An 18,614-nucleotide genomic window follows, 5' to 3' on the forward strand; every position below is an offset into this window, starting at 1 on the left:
GTAGTTAAAGGGGCTTGGAAAGAACCAAGATTGCTGGTTAGAGATTTTGCTTCTGTGGACTAGTTGTCCATTCAGCGTAAAACAACTTCATTTGCATAAAATCCCTTAGAGGTCAACGTACAGTTAGCTGATTGCTTGCTACAAATTTCATCATGTGATTGATGTTCTTGATCCTAATGTCATGTGACAGGACTTCTTTCGTTAGCTTGGATGGGCACCTTATTAGTTTCCTGCTATTCACTTTAACCTGGTTAGGGAAGGCCTGTTAAACAAATTACTACATGCTGGATCTAAGCTACCAACATTGAGGGTCAGACAGAAAGACTACAGATTATTGTAGACTTTCCAACAGATTTTGAACCTCAAGGATAAGGCTGCTGCAGCTGGAGAAATGTAGCTTCTGCATCTTACAAAGCAGATTCTGTTCCGGAGAAGCATGTTCCATAGTACTAGTTAGCCTTTAAAGTACAATAGGACTCTACGGTTATTCTTTTCCTCTTCCTCTCACTTTTTAACTGAGGAAGGTAATGGCTATCCAGTTGTGCTGTGAAGAACCTCTGCCACTTAGAAGTATAGTTTAGCCTTGCATTTTTTCAGACTCTTGGTGCAAATTGAATAGGACATCTTAGGTTGTGGAATGACCCTGAACTCAGATTTCCAGAGCCTTCATCCATCTTCCAGTTAATTGATAATCATGGAAGTGGCATATTTCCCAGCAAGGTTAATAGTTTTGAAAGTCCATATCATCTGTTGCCATAGCTAAATCAGAAAAAACTTTTGCATGAAAATCCCTGATCAAAATATATTATGCCTCATAAGGTGTTCTTATGGCCCTTAAGACATCTCATCAGTGAGAAAAATTTGGAGAAAGGCCATGGTCCCTACAGTACTCTATCTATGCTGTTTCAGCTTGCTCATAGTCCATTCCTATCCAACACCAATGTGTTCTGAATTGCTTTTTCTTTGCCACCAACTGCCATTGAGGAGGAGAGGTGAGGGTAAGGAAACCCGTGCCATGAGTAGACACATTACAGGGGTGGAACTCACCTCCCAAAAGCAGCTGAGGCAAAAGTTGAAAGCTGGGACTAAGTTTGAGTCCAACAGCATCTTTAAGACAAAATAAATTGTATTCAGGGTATAAACTTTCATGTGCATGTACACTTTTCCAGATACATTGAAATAAAAGTTCCATTTCAATGTATCTGAAGGAGGGTGTGTGCATGTGAAAACTCATACCTTGAATACTACTTGGTTTGTCTTAAAAGTGCCACTGGACTCAAATTTTGTTCCCTGCTTTAGACCAACATGACTACCCACCTGAATCTATCTTTAATTTGTTAGTAGAAATTAAGAAGAAGAAGAGTTGGTTCTTATATGCCGCTTTTCCCTACCCGAAGGAGGTTCAAAGCGGCTTACAGTCGCCTTCCCATTCCTCTCCCCACAACAGACACCCTGTGGGGTGGGTGAGGCTGAGAGAGCCCTGATATCACTGCTCGGGCAGAACAGTTTTATCAGTGCCGTGGCGAGCCCAAGGTCGCCCAGCTGGTTGCATGTGGGGGAGCGCAGAATCGAACCTGGCATGCCAGATTAGAAGTCCGCACTCCTAACCACTACACCAAATGCTCTCAATTAAGATTTCAGTGTAGCTTTTGTAATTGAAATATATTTACACAGTCATTTAAAAAATCTTCCAAGCTACATTCATAAACAACTATTAAATCAGTACAGTAAAACAAGGTTAACCCATTTTCCAGCAAGACAGTGAGCCAGGACAAATCAAAGAGACTACAAAAAATGCAGAATAATGAAAAAATCTTTGGCTTTTAATAGTTAATATGCAAGACACCAGAAAACAATCAATTAAATAGAAGGAGGAGTCAAGGTGTTTTCTTAAGGTTCAGAAAGAAGGGCTTAGAGACTAATTACATTATATTTTTGCTAGACACCAGTAAGACATACCAAGAGCAATCCAGAAAATTAGGGTCACAATGACAACATTGAAATGCATGTGTTTAGATTGTTTTCTTCTGCAGATAAGCGTAGACTTATTCCACCACACTCTAGGTATATTTATTTGTACTTAAGTTCTGCTGAATTCCTACAACTTTATTTCCGAGTAACTCTGGTGGGAGCCAGTGCTATGTGCATATTTAGCCTTCTAGGCTAATGGTTGGTTTTGTTTTTCAAAGTCTTGACTTCTTCATCTGAGATGAGAACTATATGGCTTCTTCCTTCCTTTCATTTGTAAGTTGTTAATAGCCCAATCACATCATGTTAAAATAAGGGTATGCATGTCTCCACAGCAACAAATAACTTGGTCTGTTTTCTCCCATTTGTCTTTTCCAGGAAGTGGTTCTGTATTGTTTGGAAAACAAAGTCTGTGATGTAAATCATCGTGACAATGCTGGTTATTGTGCCTTGCATGAGGCCTGTGCCAGAGGCTGGCTGAGCATTGTGCGACATCTCCTAGAATATGGAGCCGATGTTAACTGCAGCGCTCAGGATGGAACTAGGTTAGTACCACTCTGATTAGTAAGATTAAACCACTTCTGTTTCTGCCCCACATTGATGCACAGCTGTGATAATGCTGACAGAGTGTTTGGAACGATACATAATGAAATGCCTCAAAAGTTGAGAAATATCAGCAGTCCTGTCATACTTACTCGGGACTAAATTCCTGAGTGACCATAAGTTGGTTTAAAGAGAAGATACATGTTATCCTAACCTTGTCTTTACATCCCATGCTTCTTTTGTTCTTTGAGAAGGTGAATGCAAAATCCCTTACATAATTTAAGTTTGTGTACCACACTGCTTCCTTTTAGCCTGACTGCTTTATGAGAGAGTGCTTCTCTCCATAGGCTTTACTACAATTCCTGCATTTTTGTGAAGGAAGTTCTGTGAAAGAATAGAGCTTGTTTGGGGGGAACTTTGGGGTAATGGACCTGACCCTAGGATATCTTTCCTGTTTAAGGCCACGTGAATCCACTGCTGTCGGTTTTTAGAAAGTGTAGCCATTGAGACAAGAGCCATTCCCACATGTGCTATTGATCTGGATTTTAGTGCTTTTGGGAAATGGGGTTTCTTTTACCTGTTTCCACACAGCATTGTGGTGCATTCCTGCACCTACCAGGGCTTTCTGAGGGTCCTCCATTCTTTCTGAGACCTGCTTTGCTCTGAAGTTTTGGTCAAAACTGCAGTAAAACCTGGATGAGTGCTATCTAGAGGAGAAAGTTTTGATTTTCTTGCCCACATAGTAGCTCTTTTCCTTGACCCCCACCCCCTTAGTGGCCATTTTTATCCCCTTGCCATTCAGGAGGTCTTTTTGTTATATTGCATTAATATAATTTTAAAAGAACAATAGGTGTCTCCAGTTGTCTATATTCCCAGCTTTCATGTAAGCAAAAATAAGTCTCTACTACCTTCTATTACAGAGATATGACCCTTGGAAAGGCATATCTTTGCAATGAAATGGGGCCAGAACTTTAAAAAATGAAAACTGAGAATTCAGGAAATACTGATATAGCAATATTGTATTTATTCATTTCATTATATTTATAGGCTGGCACTCCTGGCACAGCTAACTTACGGCAGTTAACATCATAATTCTAGAATACAAGTTTTTAAAAAACAGGCAGCATATATTAAAACAATAAAAATTACTCTCCTCCCACCCCCACACCTGGACCCATATCCTCAGCTACTAACACCTAATGAGAGGAGATGCTACCCAACCTGTCCATCTGGAGATGTTACCCAGAGGGATGAAATATGGGGGGCCTCGGGAGGACGGGCAGCGATGTCTCCTCAGCCTGTTTTATTTATTTAATTGCCAGTATTATTGAATTGCCAGTTTTTTAAAAAAGTAGTTGAAAATGCCCCAGGGTCTTGTGGGAGCAAGAAACATGCTGGGAAACTGGCCATGTGCAAACACCCAAATCAGCAGTCGCAGAAGCAATGGATAAACCACACAAGCCTGTTCCTGCATGGAATTCACCTAGACCTTAAACGCAGAAAGAAATCTGTTAATCAAAGATGAACAATCAACTGGGCAGTTTGGTTCTGTCAGTTACATATTAGTGCTTATTCTGTCCTTAGATATTAAAATTTACTTAGATGCTTCATACAGAAGAAAATATGCTGGCCTAGCTGCTCTGAATTTCATACAAGGAGGATATGAAACTTAAATCTCAGAAACTCTTTACCATTGTCCCAAGGATATACCTAACCAGCACCCACTTGGGTTTCTGGTTAGTTACAAATTTATTGTCTTGGTAGACTACAGAGGGATCTTTCCTCTCTGGAATGACATTCCAAAGGTTTCCATAATAAGAGTTTTCTTCATTTCTACCTTATTTCTCAGAAAGACAGGCATAGGATGGACTACACCAAGAGCCAGCTTGGTGCAGTGGTTAAGAGCGACGACTTCTAATCTGGTGAGCCGGATTTTATTCCTCGCTCCTCCACATGCAGCCAGCTGGGTGACCTTGGCCTAGTTGCAGTCCTGATAGTACTGTTCTCACAGAGCAGTCTTGTCAGAGCGTTCACAGCCCCATCTACTTCACAGGGAGGAGAGGAAGGGAAGGTGATTGTAAACTGATTTGAGACTCCTGATAGTGAAAAGCAGGGTATAAAAACCAACTATTTAAAAAAAAAACGACTACTTTTTTTCTTCGTTCTATTTAAAAACTCCCTGTGGAGATGCATTTGTTTTGATAAAATTCTGAGGTTACTATACAATAACAAATCCAAACGCTAAAAGGATCTGTAATGTCACCCAGTCAGCATCTGCTTTGGATTTGAAGTGTGGGAAGCCACGAGATGAGCCGCTCCTTTGCCCCCTGGGTAGTGCCCCTTCCCTCTCCCGTTGCCTTAAAGAAAGGTCTTGTGACAAGGAATGTTTCTGCTGGACTGCAGAGAACGCGATCGTGCAACTGTGGCTGTTCCCACACGGGGGAGATTAGTACGACCTGTTCGGTGGATGCTTTTATTTTGGTGGGGGGTACATCTTGTAACAGTGATAGACACCATCAGACCAGATTTATTAAAGTACAGTTCCAAGCCAGCTACAAAACCCACACAGCTTACAATCCATGATCCAGCAAATCATGTCAGTATACAAATGGCAAACAGTAAAAACATTTATAAATCAGACATTATAAAACTATAAATAAATGTCAAAATTACCTGGCAAATTCCAAATAGCACAGTTTTGTCCTACTTTGCATGCTGCGGCACAGTATTTGGCTATTGGTTTGGTGACCTCAGGATTTCCCCTGGAGAGGAGGCTTTTCCCTTCCTCAGAGTCACTGGGCATCCGGGGCAAGAGGGGGGAGATGATTTATTTTGAATTCTCACATAAAGTGAGCATCTGAAGAGGACATACCCGATGGGGTCCAATTCCGTACCTGCACATATACAGATTCTCTCTGCTTTTGGAGTCTTTTTATAGCGCCCCTCTAGCAAAGCTGATGGTAAAGCAAAGCACCTCACAAGAGGTGATAGGCACCATAAGAATCCCGTGAATGAAAAACCAAACAACCTAAAGGAATTGGATTCAGTTGTTGAAAAGTGCATAAAACTTCTTGCTCACCTCAGAGCAGTTTTCCTAAGCAGGAAATACTCAGCTCTATTTCAGCTTGGTGTAAAGGTAAAAGTATCCCCTGTGCAAGCACCGAGTCATGTCTGACCCTTGGGGTGACGCCCTCTAGCCTTTTCAAGGCAGACTCAATACAGGGTGGTTTGCCAGTGCCTTCCCCAGTCATTACCGTTTACCCCCCAGCAAGCTGGGTACTCATTTTACCGACCTTGGAAGGATGGAAGGCTGAGTCAACCTTGAGCCGGCTGCTGGGATTGAACTCCCAGCCTCATGGGCAAAGCTTTCAGATGGCTGCCTTACCACTCTGCGCCACAAGAGGCTCTCTTAGGGGGCAGCAAAGGCCACAGGAGAATCCTGGCTATTTTTATGCCTCTTTGCTACAATGCAAAGTCTGCTCTTCCCCCGTCTTTCCTAGTAAAGATTTTGAACTTACTTCCCTTATTTTTCATCATATCTTTTCTGTACACCAGCTGTCTTGCTCCAAGATGGAGCCTGTCTGTGGGATCAGGAGATCAGGCACCTTTTTTAGCCACTGGTGTGTGTGTGTGTGTGTGTGTATGTGTAAAAGATTGGGTTATGCGGCTTGAAGAGCAGCTGCTTCCTGTTCTTGCTGCCTGCAACAGCTGAGAGAGGAAGCAGTTCTTACAGGCCTTGGGGCTGGTGGGAGGATGAATGAAGCTGCTGCTGGAGAGAGACAGCTGCTCTCGAGAGCGATGTGATCTTCACAGGCAAAGAGCCGAGGAGAAAGGGTATCCACAGCCCTAACGATAACTCTGGCCAACCGCCCCCCCCCGCCCCCCGCCAACAAATCAACATGAGCACAGCAGGTCTTTCAGTGTCTCTCATCTGCTTAACCAGAGCAGGTGTGCTTGTCTTGTGGGTCGGGTATATGCAGCTCCTGTACCAAAAAAACTATTCTTTAAAACTTGGGAGAAAGTACATGTTAGGTTTGAGTTGTACAGGTTTGCTTTCTAGAGAGGGCATAAATTGAAAGTGCCAAATCTTTGTTCTCCAGTGAGTTTGTCATGCTAGTCACCAATCTATCTAATCTAAACTACATAAATAATTCTCTGTTGCCTTTGTGCCGTGTGATGCCCTCATATGCTTCTGAAGGTCTTTGTGGAAATAGAAGCATCTCTTCATTGCATGAGGGTCAATGTAGCCTCAGGTTACTAAGTTTGGTGGCTTAACTCCCTTGCACTGTTGCATTTGACTACAGTATAGTAAATGTGTAGAAGATACTGAAAGCACAGTATGAAACAGGTCTGCACAATTTGAGGTCCTTCCCAAGCAAGCCCCCATCAGGCAATTCTGTGCTTTTTGTTACCTTTGACAAATGTTAAAATGAGATTGTGAATGAGTACCATGAACTGAAGTCGTACTTTTTGTCCACTTCATGAGGCAGTCTAAATTATGCTTTAGAACAGGGATTCCCAACCAGGGGTCTACAGACCCCTGAGGGTGCAGAGGGGATCCATGATCTCTCCCCTCCTGCCATAATGTACCCAACCAGAAGCTACGGAACCAACCACTTTCAGTGCTCCCCCTTCTGAGTCTAAGTGAGTTCTCCCATGCTTCCTGTGCCTGGGAGGGAGCAGAGCCTGCCAGCATGCTTGCTTCTGCCTTAAACTGCTTCCTGTCTCTTCCCCTCAATCCTCCTCAAACCTGCCTGTTTAATATGAGTGGTGATGTCACTTCTGGTAACATGTCACTGTCAGTGAGCATGGCAGGGAGGTGTGGAGAGCTGACATCACTTCCAGAGCTCCTCAAACCTCGAAATTTTATTTCAGGGGCTCCTCCATGGTCAAAAAGTTGAAAAAGGCTGGCTTAGAATAAGCAATTGTCATTGTTGCAAACTGCCATAAATTCATCTTGTAACTGGTACTCCTTGACTTGACCCGAGAAACAATCTAGTAACCAATATATCTGATGAAATAGGCAAGATGCAGCACCCCCACCCCCACCCCCACCCCCACCCTCACCCTCTGCTTCTGTATCCCCAATAGTAATTGTTCTGTGTCTTACCCCTGCAATGTTTTATGTGAGCCGCCCGGAGCTGTAAGGGAGGTTGGTATAAAAATCGAACAAGTAAATAAATAATTTGGGCTTTATCTATCCTCAGTGGTAATTGGGCTGCTGTATTCTGAACCAGTTGCAGCTTCTGAGCTGTCTTCAAGGGGAGCCCCATGTGGACCTCATTGCAGCCAATTACAAAAGCATAGCACAACCTATTGGCAGAGTCTGAGGAGAGCTGGTGAGCTCAATGTAGCTGACAGAAGGCACTCTTAGTCCCTCCACCAACCTGCTTTCTAAACAGAATTGAGTATAATCCCTCCAAAGCACCATCCTTCCTAACCAGTATCAGCTCTTCATTGGGTCTGGATTCAACTTGTTTTGTCTTAGCCTTATTCCTGCATGTCGGATATTTATGTACCTGCAGATGCCTGTAGAATTAAAGGTCCCTTTTCTAGAGTTGCATAATTTATTGACATTTTGGGTAGTATTATTTATGGTTACAACTGTGAGAAAGCACTTTTAATTTCAAAATTGGTTTCAGCTAGCAATCACGTACACATGAGCTTGCCTTCCCTTTAGGTCACGATGTAAAGAGGCCTATAATATTTTTTGCATGTTCATATATGTTATTTTAGCACAAACTATAACTGTTTGGTGGATTATAAAATATTAAGAAACCAATTTGTTTTTGTTTTTGATGAATAATATTTAAAGGTGTATATAATGAATACTGTCATGTGAATATATAAGCTATTGCTTAGACCTATTCTTTTAAGTGACTTCAATGTAGCAAACATGGGACCTCTTACAGAATTTGATTTGGACAACCTCAATCAGAGGACAGTGAAATTAGTCTGTCTTCTCAGGCCTAGTCAATGATGTTAAAATGGCTACAATCTGGAACATAATTATAGGTTGCTGTACACAGTGTTTACGGCTGGATTATACAAAAGAAGAAAACAGCATCTAAAATATTCAGGCTTACTCTGAAGCAGGATTGCTGTTAAAATGATGGTTTCTTAAACAGATAGAAGGAGGGGAAGAGATTTGGCTAAGCTGCTAAAGTGATCACAGTGGTGATAAATGGTTAACTGTTCTGTCTTTAAGGGAGCATTCTGTTTTAACATTGTGTGTTCATGTGCATCATAAATGCTAGTTCTAGTTTCTGACTTCTTATTTTAAAATGTGGTGAAAAGTAGTTGGTATAATTTGTCCACCATAGTGATTTATGATAAAAAATAATTTTAACCATTGCCACTGTAAATAAAAGCTAGTGCATAATACCTCAGTGCATGAGTATAAACCAGTGTTCTTTTTCTAGGCCCATCCATGACGCTGTTGAGAATGATCACCTGGAAATTGTCCGATTGTTGCTTTCTTATGGAGCTGACCCAACACTTGCTACGTACTCAGGTAGAACAATTGTGAAAATGACACACAGCGAACTAATGGAAACCTTTCTAACAGGTGGGTGATTGGTTTGCTTTATTTAAAGGTGCACCTCTCTACCAAAGTTTATTCTCTTCAGACTACCATAGCCAAAATGCATTTAATGTTGTGGCTGTTAAGGAAACGAGTAACAGAAATAAAGATTTATAAGACTTCAAAGCACAATTGTGTAAAAGTAACAACTGTGTGATGTTTCCCTAAGCACACTTACTAGAGAGTAACCACCATTGAACATGGTGGGACTTAATTGTAAAGTAATATGCCATTTTAGTGGATGTCCTGTTTTGCAGTTAGATATAGCTTGGTCTCTCCATTAATCTTGGGTAGTTCATGAGAGAGAAGTTATAATGTGTCATCCGGATATTTTTGCCAAATTGAAATGGAAGGGAGTTGTGGCCAGAAGGCAGCGACTTACTGCAATGCATGCCTTGCTGTTTTCTGTACTCTTTCCCTTTTAGCCTTTAGTGCTAGTTTCAGTAGTTTAGTGCTGGGCATTCTGATCCAGAACCAACTGAAACCATACATGCACATATGCACTACTCAAGAATATGGCTGATGCTTTTAGATCAGGCTGCCCATCATAAATCAGGCTATTTTCTGTTATTGCCTATATTCCTGCTTGAAAATTAAACATCTAAAATGCCGTAGTTGTGCAGCAACAAATGCGCAGCAAAGAGTCCAAGGTTATGATAAGAACTGCAATCTTAGCTAACTTTAATAGTGTCACTGACCATGTTCTAAACAGGTTCCTCCCACACAGGCCCAAGTGTTTCTGGAAGTTTTGGAAGTGTAACATCACAGTGGCAACACTGTCCTTTCATTGTGTTTGTATCTGCACTGGAGAGTAATGCACAAACCTAGAGTCAAGCAGGAAATTTAGGATTAAGCCAGTGTGAGATGTTTGCATCAGTGAATGAATGACATTTTTTTTCATACATGTATTTGCCCAGAAAAACAGGGACTACCTCTGAACTACTACGTGTATACAACAGTTTGCAAGCTTTTTTCTCCTTTAGTGTAACTTCTTTAAAATAATTGATGTTTTTTTAAGCCTGCATTTTCACTGCCTGCTTTAGGCATGAGCAAAATGCAGATGTTAATGGTGAGAATGCAAGTAGGCGAAGTAGGGGAAGGAACTGGAAAGTGAGTAGAATGAGGGGTACTGTTGTATTGAGGGATCTGTAGTAGGCTAGAAAGTGGTCACTACCAGGGACACTATGTCTCTTGAATGCAAAACTTCTGGCAGCTTGAATATTGTGATTCTGTATGGCAAACTATCTTCAGAACTTGTCAACTTCTTGTTTTGACTCTGCCTTTGTTGTTTATGCTTTTTCTAGAGTATTTAATTGATCTACAAGGTCGAGATGTCGATAAACCTGGCATGTACTGGGAGTTCTCTGGCAGTTCTGTGTGTGGTAAGCAAAGGTTTCCTTTCTTACTATGTGTTAAGAGTTTGCCGTGTGTGAGAGAAAGAGAGGAACGAATGTGCAGCAAAGTGTGCCATATATCTTTAACAGTGTTCTTTATCCTTTATTGTTTAAATAGAGCCAAAAACCGAGTCAGGGTTTGATATCCTGTCTAACCCACCTGGCCCAAGTGATGAGGATGAAGATGGCTTTAGTGATATCTTTGAGTTTGAATTTTCAGACGTGCCTCTCTTGCCATGTTACAACATCCAAGTGTCTCTTTCTCAGGGGTAAGAAACATCATAATATAGATGAGGTGGTAATAGTTGCAAAATCTGTTTGAGCTGGCAGATAATGTGGCACTATTAAAATTTGCCAGATTTGGTTTTGTAATTAAGTCATTGAATCTATGCTAATTAATTTTGATCTTTTACTTTAATCTCAACAATAAAATTGTTTCACCAGGCTGTAGATGTCATAAATACTTGGACTAGATATTAACTTTTGTGATTTTTATGTAACCAGTCAAAACTGACATATATGAAGGTTAATCATTCTTGTCCCTGTGACTTTGCTATGTCATTGATTTTAGTAGCAATGGGCTTTCATTCCATATTTCATTTATACTGTGTGTAAAACTCAACTGTTTTAATCCATCTTGTTTAAAATGCAAAAACGAGCTATGGGTACAAGCCACATTCTACTGGAATAAATTACTAATGTTTCCATTCCCATCAGTGGGTTACTTAGTGTTAGACCACTTATGGACAGTTGTTACTGACATAATTAGGACTGAAACATTTTTGATGTTTTGCTAGTCATCTGAACTTCTTTACTTTTTAAAAATCCGTAGACCACGAAACTGGTTACTGCTCTCTGATGTAGCAAAGAAGATGAAAATGTCACCTCGAATATTTCGCTGCACTTTTCCAAGCATGGAAGTTGTCAGCATCATGGAAGCAGAATTTGTCAAACAGGTATCTTTGAGTCAGCTGTTTGCTTGCAAAAAAGACTTAGAAACTTTCAACCCAGAAGGCAAGGAACTGTTGGACTTGGTCGAATTTACAAGTGAGCTACAGACTTTGCTTGGATCTTCACTTGAATGGTTGCATCCAGATGAGGATTCTGATATTCATTGGTGAACCACCAGGCCACTTAATGTACAGTTCTCTGTAATGTTATTTCTATGTGTATATGTGTTAATGCAGTTGTTTCTGTAAAGAAAAATACTGTTAAATAAGATATCTTTCCTTTATATGCATATATTATATATATAAAAAAATTCCAGATCGGTGGACTTTTGGAAGAATTTTTTTTTAGAGATTTCACTCAGTTTTTACAAATTGTTATATAAATGTTCCTTTAATGCACACAAAGTTTGGTATAAATTTGTTTTTACTTGGAACTTTTTTTTGAAATAATGAGTATGGCTTTGCTTCATACAAAGCACTGATTACACAGGACATAACTGTTATAGGTGATGTGATCAAAGTCATGTGGTTGGCTTGAGAGATTGTATTTGGTAAGGCACTTCAAGATATTTTTGTTTTTTGTTTACAAAATTGCCTGCTTTGGTCAGGTAAACACTATTGAATATAATTCAATAGCTTGTAATATAAATTAAAACCATATCCATGTGCATCGACTAATTGTGTGAACTTTTGTACCTTAATTTAAAAGATGTGAAATTTAGTTTTCACAAGGCAAACTGGATTGTTTATATATATATATATGTTTAAACAGTTGATGCTCTTTATTTAAAAGAAGACTTTGAACTATTTTTTCTGTACCCTGTAAAATATTGGAAAACTAACCTATGTTGAAGTCCCATAAAACTGTACAGAAGCTAATTTTTTCTGAATTGTGTGTTTATGTTTGAGATCCGTGTTTTAACTTTGTAAGTAAATTCTTCTGCCTTTGTATTTATATTTTACAAAAAAATTTCTTAAAGGCAATAAAACTGTTCAGAAAACAATATAGAAATAATTTGTTTTATTCATGACCCATGAGTGTTTCTGGTCATCCAACTGTTCATATATGTCAGGAATCCCTGCACAACAACCCCCTCTGCAACAACCCCTTCCCTTGGTGATGCAAGGCTACATTTCGATGCAGAGCTATCAGTGCGTATTGCATAAATAAATGGGAAGACTGCTGAGACCCATGTCAGTTGGGCTTCTGTCCTGGCTACGGGGTGGAGACTGTGCTGGTCGCCTTGACAGATGATATCCAGCACCAACTAGATCAGGGCAGTTTGGTTGTTCTCATGATGCACAATCTGTTGGCTGCGTTTGATGTGGTCCACCATGAGTTACTGGTGCACCGCCTTGCCAGGGCCAGGATTCGAGGGACTGCCCTTCAGTGGCCATGCTCCTTTCTCCAGCACCAGATACAGTGGGTGGTAGCGAGAGAACTGTTATTGTATCCCTATCAACTCTCTCACATTATTTAACATCTTTATGCACCCTCTGGCACATCTGGCCTGGAGTTTTGGTCTGGATTGTCATCAATATGCAGATAACACCCAGCTCTATCTCTTGATGGACAGCCCGGACTCTCCTCCCCCCCAGATACATTTGTCAGATGTTTGGAAGCCATGACTGGATGGTTAGAGCAGAGTCACCTGAAACTCAACCCCTGCAAGATGGAGGTTCTGTAGCTGGGCAGGAAGGCGGTGGGTCAGGAAGTGTGCCTACCAATCTCACCCTCAGCCAGGAATTTGGGGGTGATCTTGGATGCCTCTATTGATGGAGACCGAGGTCATGGAAGTAGACCACATGGCATTTTACCATCTTCGTCAAGTGAGGCTACCAGCACCCTACCTGCCCTCAGACTGTCTGGTCGGTAATTTATGCAATGGTCACCTCTGTAATGTAATGCTGTAATATAGTGTAATTTCTGTAATGCTCCCTACAGAGGTCTACCCTTGTCCTTGACATGGAAATTGCAGCTGGTGCAGAATATAGCTGCTAGGCCCATATCCTGCTGGTTCTGGAAGGAGGGAGAGGCCATCCACAGAGTTGTTCCACCCCATACCCCCAATCTATCCCCCGTTGTATTCCTGAATGCAATGGTCTTTGCCCCTAATAAATAAATAAACTTCAAAGTTTGAGATAGAGATATTGGTCAAAGATTCTGGCACATGTATGGATCACATCATACAGATGTTTTGATTTTTCTAGTGTAATCTGCTAAAGTCATATGCTACTAACATAGCAAACATTTTTAGTCTCTAGAATTGTTTTATGATAACACTCATTTGCGACAAAGAAACATTAAAAATGATAAAGTACTGCTATAGAAGAGTTTTGTTTTGAACTATATCCAGAACATTTAAAATGTGAGCACTGAATTAATGAAAAAGACTATTCCTTTATGAGACTAGTCTATGAAAGCTCCAAAAATTCCAAGTCATATTTCGGGGAGGGGGGGGGGTCCTGGAATGAGTTACCTTTAAAGCATTTTAAAGATACGTAGATATTCCACGTTTCCTTTCAAGATTTACACATAGAATAGAAATCCTGCATGTAAGGTATTCGTTGTCCCTTGGTCCAAGGTTATTGGGACTTTTGCACTTGTCTTGGTCCTGAGCCCTTCAAGAAAATAGAGCTGCAGAGTAACGGACTGTTTTGAAAGTATGCAGTTATTTGTTACCTTTGTGGATGAGGCATGGATTCAGACTCACAGTTCTTTGAGGTTTATTTACAAATATTACTAAACATTATAAAGTTGAAGTTGCGTGCAGACAATGTACTCCTAGCTGATTGGCTCTCCCTGTGGGTGTGCTGCCAACAGAATCTTAGAGTTGAAGGGACCTCCAGGATTCCTGCACAATACAGGAACTCACAACTACCAGTCCACCCATAGTGACTCCATATTCATACCCCAGAGGAAATTCACTTACTATCTCATAGTGGTGATCAGCCATTCCCTGGGTATGCAAGGAAGGACCACAAGAGACAAACACAGGCACATCCCTTCCTGCCCACCCACTCACAATCTGCCTAAGTTCATAAAGTTCATTTCTGGCAGATGACTATCTGGCCTCTGCTTAAAAACTTCCAAAGGAGGAGAACCCACCACCTCCCGAGGAAGCATGTTCTACTGAGAAACCACTCTGTCAGGAACTTCTTCCGGATGTTTAGCCAAAAATTCTTTTGAAGTAATTTCAGCCCATTGGTTCTGGTACGACCCTCTGGGGTAAGAGAAACAACTCTGCCCCATTTTCTATATGACAGCCCTTCAAGTATTTGAAGATGGTTATCATACCATCTCTACCAATGAGGGCCAGTCCAAATTGTGTGCAGAGAACTAACTCCATACATGATTGGCCTTCCTTGGGGGTATACCACCAATAGGGAGGGAGCAGTCAGTGATGGACAATCAGTTCAAATTGCACTCTGCCAATGACAGTCAATCAGTTCAAATTGCACTCTGCCAATGATGACCAATCTGTTCAAATTGTATGCAGACAGCTTACTCCCTATCTGATTGGCCCTCTTGGGGGTGTGCTACCAGTAGGGAGAGAGCACTCTTCCAATGAGGGCCAATCATGGGGATTATCTGTCCTCTTCTCTTTGTGCTGCTTGCCGGGTGGAAAAAATGCTGGCCTATCTGAAAGGTTCTGCTGATGGTAAGTTGCCCCATCCTCAGCCTCTTTCCATCCTCCATCTCCCCTAGGCAAGGGAGGAAAGCTCATTGCTTAATTGGCTCATGTGAGTCAGGTGGGCTGAGGTTGGGCAGATAAATGAGGAGCTCTTGCAACAACTTTGGATTCTAAACCCTGGTTTTCTGCAGTTTCATTCCCTCCTGCTGGTCAGAGCTCTCTGCCTGTTGAACATTTGTTTGGGATATTCATCCAGCTGAGGCTCAGGTGAAACTGGAAGCTCCTGGCAAGGCTTTTCCTCTGGGGAGTCTTTCCTAACAGGGTCTGGGCTCACAACATTTCTCCATGGCCCTTCAGCTGGCCTTCAGAGTACTTTTTTCTTTCTTCTACTCTCCCTCTCCTCAGAGGGGCTGGGAGGGATCCAGCAGCCTTCCACATCAAGCCTGGCCCTTAGGAGATGGAGGATGGGAAGGAGGCAACCCCTCACAACCTCCCCTGCCTGGCCTGCCCTTTGGGAGAGGGGGGTGGGGTGGGAAGGAGGTAGCCCATCCCCCATAGCCTTCCCCAAGCAGCCTGGTCTTTGGGAAATGTGACGGTGGGTGGAAAAGAGGTAGCCCATCCCCTGTGGCCTTCCCCACCCAGTTTGGCCTTTGGGAGATGTGGGGGAGGGGTTGGGAAGAAGGCAGCCCCCTGCAGCATTCCTTGCCTGGCCCAGCCTTTGGGAAACTTGGGGGGGGGCAGTAAGATGGCAGCCCACACCTCCATGGCCTGCCTGGCCTGGCCTTTGGAAGATGAGGGGTTTGATTGTAAGGTGCGGACAGTGACCTGTGTAGACACTGTTGCATGGGGGTGGGGGTGGGGTGGGAGGGCCAGTGCCCTTCCTAAGTAGCTGTTTTATCCAGGAGAACTGATACCTTCCTTCCTTCCCTCCTTCCTTCCTTCACCCCCTTCCTTTCTCTCTTTCTTTCTCTGTCTCTTCCTCTCTCTTTCATTCTGTCTTTCATCTTCTTGAAGGTTTCCAGAAACCCACCTGGAAGTTGGCAACCCAGCTGGCTTCATATGGAAGAGGAGTCAGGAATCAAATGTAGTTCTTGAGATTAGAATCTGTTACTCTTTAACCACTTCACCACACTGGATCTCAAGACTGAGCAGGGAGCGGGCCAGAACTCAGGAGGGTCACAATGTAGGTGTATGTGCTAGCACCTAGTATATTCCAGGGTGCAATGGGCTTTGCCTCTTGTCAATAATAATAATAATGATGATGATGATGATGATGATGATGATAATAATAACAGCCCCTTTAACTTTCTTTGAGATTGCCCTGTTAGAGGCAGACGTTCTTGTTTAAGTATAAACAAACCATGTGAAATGCAAAGGTAGCGAATGGAAACATCAGGTTCTATTCTCAGGTCCCTTGGTCTTCCAAATGAGAGTGGCAACCATTTAGGTTCCTCTGTGCTGTACCTTAACTTGAAAGCTGCTTTCTTCGCTTCGCAGGATTGAATCCACATTCCATTTAAGTAAAGGGCAAAATTCCTAGTTATTTACCGTATGTTCTGTATTAAAACAATAGGCTGCACTCAGTTACAACCCATGATGTGCATTATAAACTCAGGTAATCATGCCAACCCAGGCAGAAGTGGATCTTAGGTAGATGACTGGTGTCTATTCAGGGCCTGAAAAGGCAGAAGGCACTTAATGTATCCGTTCCAATCTATTTCATGGTATACCCATTCTGGGTAAAGTGACCTGCAAAGTTTATGTGATTATACTGGCTTAGCACAAGAATGCTTGCAAATAAGAGGGTATTCCCATTTAAGTGTGCTTTATGTAGCACCTGAAAAACAATGGTCTAGATTAGTGTTAGTTATTGCAAAGCATTTACTTCAAGCTTCTGTTAATTGAGTTGCTGCAGTGTTATGGCTAGTATACTGGACTGGCTTTTCCTCCCCGCAACTGTGTAAAAATGTAAGAGCTTTGGATGTGATAAGGTACATAAGCTGTCAATTTGTAGTAATGAGATTTTTTTTTAAGTCCAGGTATTTCCTGTTGCTAGACCCACCTGCATTCCTGCACTTGGGCATGAACCACAATTTTACCACTGAATAGATTTTCTTTTCATTGTCATATTAATTTGCAACTCATTAATTGTGACAGAACTGAGGTGCTGCACTGATGCAGATTTGCATATTCATGAGTAACATATTAAACAAATAAGATCTCCCTGGCTTAAGTAGCACCCAAAGTAATGCAGCACAGTACATTACACCAGCCTGGATGTTTTATTTATTATGTTAATAGAATCAGATGATTTGAAGAATTAAGTAAATAATGCACAATTTTAAAATTCAGGATCATTTAAAAATTATTCACTGACCATCATTAGCTGTGGCTTCCCCAAATACCTATATCTGGTAAAATAGTTGTATTTGGGTTGATTAGGCCAGGTATGCATGGTAATTCTCCTCTTACACTTAGAATTGGTCCCCTTAGTATGTTGTTGTTATTGTTAGGTGCAAAGTCATGTCTGACCCATCGCGACCCCATGGACAATGATCCTCCAGGCCTTCCTGTCCTCTACCATTCCCCGGAGTCCATTTAAGCTCGCACCCCTTAGTATAAGATGCCATATATGACATGACCCTTCAAAAATCACCTTCTTTAGAACTGGAGCAATTTCTTGTGTGTTCTCTTTCATAGATACATCTGCCTGACACACATGTGCCTTCTTTGAGTTACACCTCTGATGCCTTATCCTTTATTCCTATGATAGTGTTTGGGGATCACTTTGTTCTGAAAAAGGCAACTGATCTTGACAATTCTTTGGCTGTACAGCTCCCAAAAGAACGACCCACAGATATCAGGAGTCATCAGTTGTATCTTGTATCTGCCTGTCATCTCTTCTAATTGCTCTATAGATGACTTGCATGTGATGCTTGCCCAACATAGCATTCAGATCTGTATGGATACCAGTATACTATAAGGATCCCAGTACCATAAAGGCTTTTCATTTTATGAGAGTCTATTTTTAGTATCTGTAACAAATGTCTACATCTTTTTTCTGGTTTTGATTTTACATGGTCTTTGAAGTTCCTATGTGTGGATCAGCATTTATGGCAGCTGTATAAGGACATTGGCTCAGGGAGCTGCGCTTGAAGGAAAGTGGCTGTGGGCACAGAGTGGAGAAAGGAGAGAGAAGCCCATGGCAAGGAAGTGCATGCCAACTGCAAGCCTGCCGGGAAGAACTCAAGAAAGAGGAGATGCTTAAGGAGAGAAGGGAGAAAGTGGCAAGACAGCCTCGGAATGATGCAAGGGCATGCCAAGCAAAGCAGAAAAACAAAAGTTGTCCCCAAAGATTTTAGGTACTAGGAGAGGCAAGACTCCTCAGTATATCATATCTCAGAGTTTGAGGAATCAGCTATATAGTAGGGAATTGTAGGGTCCTGCTTCTCTAGCATATTAACTGGCTAGCTGCCATCTGCAGTAGCATGCCTAGGATGGAATGGGAATAACTTCTAAGGATTTTGCAGCTGCAGTTTTA

At 41.8% G+C, this 18,614-nt stretch overlaps 1 protein-coding gene across 1 annotated transcript in view; it reads left to right on the plus strand.

Annotated features, from left to right (window-relative positions):
• BCOR (BCL6 corepressor) overlaps window positions 1-12,442 on the plus strand; it is a 44,842-nt gene extending 32,400 nt beyond the window's left edge. Inside the window, 5 exon segments of the mRNA XM_077342910.1 lie at window positions 2,347-2,513; window positions 8,934-9,079; window positions 10,399-10,476; window positions 10,607-10,757; window positions 11,321-12,442. Of these exon segments, the coding sequence (XP_077199025.1) occupies window positions 2,347-2,513; window positions 8,934-9,079; window positions 10,399-10,476; window positions 10,607-10,757; window positions 11,321-11,609 (831 nt within the window). The 3' untranslated portion in view covers window positions 11,610-12,442.
• The last annotated feature ends 6,172 nt before the right edge of the window (window positions 12,443-18,614 follow it).

Source organism: Paroedura picta, chromosome 6 (assembly GCF_049243985.1).
Source record: "Paroedura picta isolate Pp20150507F chromosome 6, Ppicta_v3.0, whole genome shotgun sequence".
NCBI classification, from domain to species: domain Eukaryota; kingdom Metazoa; phylum Chordata; class Lepidosauria; order Squamata; family Gekkonidae; genus Paroedura; species Paroedura picta.